The sequence below is a fragment of the Calidris pugnax genome, unplaced genomic scaffold (assembly GCF_001431845.1).
Source record: "Calidris pugnax isolate Ruff unplaced genomic scaffold, ASM143184v1 scaffold24, whole genome shotgun sequence".
Taxonomy (NCBI): domain Eukaryota; kingdom Metazoa; phylum Chordata; class Aves; order Charadriiformes; family Scolopacidae; genus Calidris; species Calidris pugnax.
Window position 1 is genome coordinate 1,752,290 of NW_015090922.1, and position 5,368 is coordinate 1,757,657.

The 5,368-nt window shown below is 47.6% G+C and overlaps 1 protein-coding gene across 1 annotated transcript in view; it reads right to left on the minus strand.

Annotated features, from left to right (window-relative positions):
* Window positions 1-5,362, minus strand: part of LOC106893337 (chromosome unknown open reading frame, human C1orf95) — a 55,279-nt gene extending 49,917 nt beyond the window's left edge. The window contains exon 1 of the mRNA XM_014951237.1: window positions 5,133-5,362. Coding sequence (XP_014806723.1) covers window positions 5,133-5,319 — 187 coding nt within the window. The 5' untranslated portion in view covers window positions 5,320-5,362. The remainder of the gene's footprint in view (window positions 1-5,132) is intronic.
* Between the last annotated feature and the right edge of the window lie 6 nt (window positions 5,363-5,368).

The following is a 5,368-nucleotide window of genomic DNA, read 5'->3' on the forward strand; positions in this document are numbered from 1 at the left end:
AGGAATTGATGGTCTTCTCCATATTGACAAGAACAGGAGGAGTAGAAAGCTGCAGATTCAGTGTTCTTGTGCCCACACAAGAACGAACGACAGCACAGCTGATACCACTGCTACCAGCAACCAGGATGCGCACATCGTAGCACAGATCTTCTTTCTCACCTTGCACAGGAAGAAATGACCATAAAGAGCTTTCTTTTCAGTGGAAAAAACCAAAACCCAACAGAGTGATGTCTCCTGACGGTAGGTTGGCTTTGTTTAATTATGCTCTCATGAACAAACAACTTGTTTCTGCAGGCTACCCACAGTCTATACATCAGGGGCTGAAAGGGAATGTTTAGCTAAAGAATTCCAGCAGTAAAGTTCAGAAACACAACCTTGTACAAACACTTTTGAAAAACCTTTGTTTTCCAAATGAGCCTGTAAATCACCCAGATTCATTAATTTGCATGTCCATAGGGAAAAAAAAAATATATTAAAAAGGATCATAAATGCCAAAGCAAGTTTGATATTTAACGCACAGATGTTTGAAAGCCACAATTTATTTTCTGCAATATTCCCTCTACTGTAGATAAGAAAATGTGGTTTTTTCCTTGAAATTCTTTGTTTCGATAATGAAAGTGATGGATGTTTGCTTGAGGCATCTATTTACCATTTCAGCAACAAAAATAAGAGGGGCATTGATAATTTTATGCAAGATGTCATCCCTGCAACTTTCCCGAGTGTCGTGTTCTGTACTTGTATTCAGCTTTTTGGAGAGCTCATTCTGCTGAAGAGAGCGTGGCTTTTAATGAGAGCCTTCTGCAGATGCTTGGCTTCTATAAATTCAGCATTAATGCCGTATTTACATAGCTGAGGGTCTAGCCCTTGAACTCTCACAACTGAAGCAGAATAAATGGATGGCAGAAGACGTGTGATGCGGAGCTGACACCCAGGAGTGGGAGAGCTGGACAGCCCAGAAGAAAAAAGTTCATTGGGCTAAGAATGATCCCTTCTTTCTCCAGCTGTTCGTGAGGGGCTGTCACTCATGATCTCCTCCACGGGCTATTTCATGGCTTATGGGTGGCTGCCCTCCCATCTTGCACTAACGTAATTTTATGCTACTTATTTCAATTACTCCCTGCATAAAAATAGTATACATGTATAATTCAGGCTGTGATCCAAAAGTACACCCCCTTCCTGACAGGAGGGATTAATCTTGGAGAATACCTCATACTTTCAGATAATTCCACTCGCTTCTCACATTTCCCTCAAGCTCTCCCCTTTCGTTTTCCCCCTCCCACACACGTGATGTCGAGGGAAGGAAAAAAAAAATGGGTAGGAAGGAGGGCAAGATTCCCATGTATCAGCTCGGGGAATGAGAGGGAGCCAGAACGTCTCCCACGCTGACTGGCACACGGCAGCTCCAAGAGAACACAGTCTGCCAGCTAAAGGGCATGGCCAGCCCCTTCTCTCAGTTGCCATCTGGAGCACGTACCGGCTGGCTGGAGGTGCTCGCTGCTCAATCCCATGGGAAATGAAAAAAGAGAGGATGCACCACCCGTTTATCCCTGCTGCTGCCATCATCTTCCATTCTTTCCAGCTCGTCATGGTGTGATCTGCCCCCAAGGCTAGCGAGCCTGCTCCAGAAGACCCATGCCAAGCTGGTGGTGACAGTGTTGGTGGCAGAGGGTGCGGTGGTGGAGCTGGAAGGCTGGTAGCTAGGGCAGGGTGGCTTTTGCCAAGCACTCACTGAGAACTCTCCCTTCTCCTTTTCGTTCTATCTGGTCTTTTTAAGAACCTGAGCTAGTGACACCTTAGTTGTAGCTCAGCTCTACCAGATGCAGATGAGGAAGACCTCATTGGACCATGGAAAATTCTGATCCAGGACACCTCCATGTGGTTGCTTCTATCACAAGTGAATGGAAGCAGTGTGCAATTTCAAGACTGTTCTGCAAAACCGATTATAAGTAGATGGGATAATCAAGCTTTTTTAGGTTGTATTTGGTCTTATTTTGGCAAGGCAGAAGTTAACATATCCCCCGCGTATGAAAAATTTCCTATGAGTTTTTTGTAACAGAGTAATTAGAACCCAGTTTACAATGCACCTTAAAACCTGCCGTTCTAGGTTACTCCATAAAACCCTGAAAATTAACCAACTGGAAAAAATAAACTGACTATAAGCAAAGAGAAAGCGTTATTTCTCCTGAGAAAAGACAGTACTACTGCAGAACATAAATATCATAAAGGAAAAATAAACTGGATGTTTAAAATTGTCAGATTTCACCCTCATAGATGACTTCCATAATGTAGGAAAGATAATGTAACTCTAAAAAGTAGAGGCTTTCAGGTGCTGAGAGACTGCCTGAGCATTTGGCAGCCTGCATCGGAGCTCGAATTCTATTTGGATATCACTGGTTTGAGGTACTGGGCACTAATGAACGCTTCAAATGCACCAGTCTCCAAGCAGCTGAACACTTGGTTTATTTGGTGTTGCCCATTTTCTTGTCTATTCCCATGGCTTCTGAACCTTCATTGCAATTGCACTGCAGAGTCTACACATGAATGGCAACTAAAAGCAAAACAGATGAGGAATGAATTCAGGGACTGAAAAATAGAGGACTTCCATTACCATGTCCATTACCACCTGAACACAGTCACACTCCCCACCTAAGCAGGCAAAATATACAACAAGCTTGTGAAATATCATTTTACCATGTTATAGATCTGGACTGTAGGAATTGATGGGAATTATGCCATTTTACTTCACTGGGAACAGGCTCACATCCTAGATATGAATACTTCACACCACTGCAAATATTCTTTATTTTACAGGGGTTGCTCAATTTATCGAGATGGCTGAAGTGCAACAATGACACGAGATCTCTTTTTACCCTGACTATTCCTGCCAGTAGATCTGTGTTCCTCCTGTTTCCCTTTGTGTGTGGGCTATGTGATATACGACAGGATATGGCTGAGATTGTAAATAGCTGTATTCTTGTTGGGTATGTTATCTCAGAGTAAATTTTCTATCAGGTTCACTTATGTAGGGACTAAATGCTATGCTTCGCATACAGAGTTTGGGATGCATGTCCAAAACAATGCTTTTTGACAATCTGTGAGAACACCACATGGAAGGATTTCTTTTCAATTTGTAATTTTTTTGTTCTGCTACTTTTGCAACGGAAGATCAGGAGGAGCAGTGGCACAGACAGCTATAAAGTACTGCTGAAATCAGTGCATCAAGTGGAAAACAAGTTTCAAATTAAAATCTCTGCCTGTTAAAAAACGAAAGTAGAATTGAAACCATTTGGGGCTGGTCCAGCCAGCCAGTGACAACACAACCAACACGGCTACAAAGTCCAGATTTGACTCTTGAGTTTTCAAGCCAGCAGGGGCTGGGAGCCTTTAGAAAGGAAAGCACTATCTGCTGTCATTCCTAACTAATGCTTTCTGTGCGAGGGAAGGCACAACACTGGCTACCTCCAGCAGCCCTGCAGCAGTGGCCAGAGAAAAGCTCCAGGTAGATAACCAGACCTCAAGCCAACCTTGGTGTGAGGATGGCTTATGGGACCCTAGGATGACGGAAGAGCCCTGAGGGTTTTCTCATATGCTGTGAAAAACAGCATGCTTCGTATACTGTGAATTATAAGATCATTCAAATGAGGAAAAGGGTATAAATCAGTTTTTCTATATGTCTACAGTGATGATGTAGTACCTTCAACAGAAAACTACATTCACTTTGAAAGCTCTGGCTTTGAACGCCTCTCTCTGAAGACGGTGGGAAATTAAGTGCTAAATAACAATAACCTAAAACCCCACAAAAGCACTCAACTGCAGAGTTTCGGTTTGATTCATCACTCCACGTTCTTCAGGTGGCTGCACACAAGCAACACACCTGAGCACACAGCACTGTATCTGGAAGCACATATACCAACGGCATTCTTTCCACAGAAAAATTCTGAGATATTTCACAAGGTGGAAGTTTTCCTCTGGAGTATATCTGTAGGTTCAGAGCAAACACACTGGAATAGCAATGGCTTGTACCTGTTGCACACAGTTCACCACTCAGACTTAGGGAATACTTTAACGAGAAGAACTTGAAGAATTTTGGATTCATTAAAGAATTAAGCCACCTGAAACACATAAAGCAGGTAATGGCAGGGCAGTAGCTCTTTAAAAGCAGGGCAAGCTGGGAGATGCTCCTATGCCACAAGGAAGGTTTTTGCAGGAGCAGAGTAGAAGAAATGGTGGCCAGGAATGGACTATACGACTCAAGGTATTGACTAATGTTTTTTGTTGGGGTTTTTTTGAATGTGATTGTTTTGCTTGCAGCTAGAATACTTGTATTTAACCTTGGGTTCCAGCTGCCTTTGTAGCGTTCAAACTCTAGGCTCCAGTTGCAGTAAGTACATATTGCCTAACTAAAAAGGAGGAAAGGAAAATGCAGAAGGGATTACAGCCACATCTTGGGGATGCGTTACCCGAATCGCTCACTAGGGACTTCATGTCCAGAAACAGTGAATTCCCACAGTTTCTCTGGACATCAGCTCCTCAGGGTAGCGGTCCAGGGGCAGCGTTTTTCAGGGGAGTCCTTAGGGAAGCGGGGAAGATGGGCTCTAACAGCCCGCCCCGACTGGCGTGTGGCGGCGGCCGCTCTCCCTCGGGGTCCTCCCCCTAAAATCACAGTTCGAAAGAGCCCCCCAAACAGCTGAAGAAGCCCTTTCCCCTAAACCACACCATTCCCAGCATCGTGCCGTGCCCCAAAGTGAGGGGAAGGAAGGGAGAGAGGGAAGGCGCGGGGCTGCTCAGCCCCGGAGACCGGTCTGTGCCCCGCCGGGCGGGCAGGGGAGGGGGACGAGCGGCCGCCCCCTCGCCTCAAGGCACCGCTCGGTGTCCGAGGACAACACGTCAACCCGCTTCCCGAGAAGCGCGACGGCCGCTGCCGAGCCCGCACGCCCTTCCCCGCCGGACCGTTCCCCGGCTCCCGCCCGCAAAACTTTCCGCCGGGGCGGAGGGGCTCCCTCCCTTCGCTCCCACGGCGCCGTCGGGGAAAAGTTGCCGCCGCGGCGGGGTCCGGCTCCCCCGGCAAAGTAGCGGCAGGTGGGGAGAGAGCGCGTCCCGGCCGCCCCTCCCGGGACTCCGCGGCTCCTTACCCAGCCCCGGCACGAAGGTGTTGAGGAAGAGGCAGATGACAGCCACGGGGAACGGCATGTAGGGGATGGCGGCGCGCAGGGGGCCCTTCTTCTCCCGGACCTGCACCACCACCCCGCTGGAAGGGGCAGCGCCCCGGCTGGGCTCCCCGGCCGCCGCGCCCTCGCCTTCTTTGGGGAAGGGATCCATGGCCGGGCGCGGCCGAGGCTGCCGGTGGCCCCCGGCGGGCTCCCAGCTG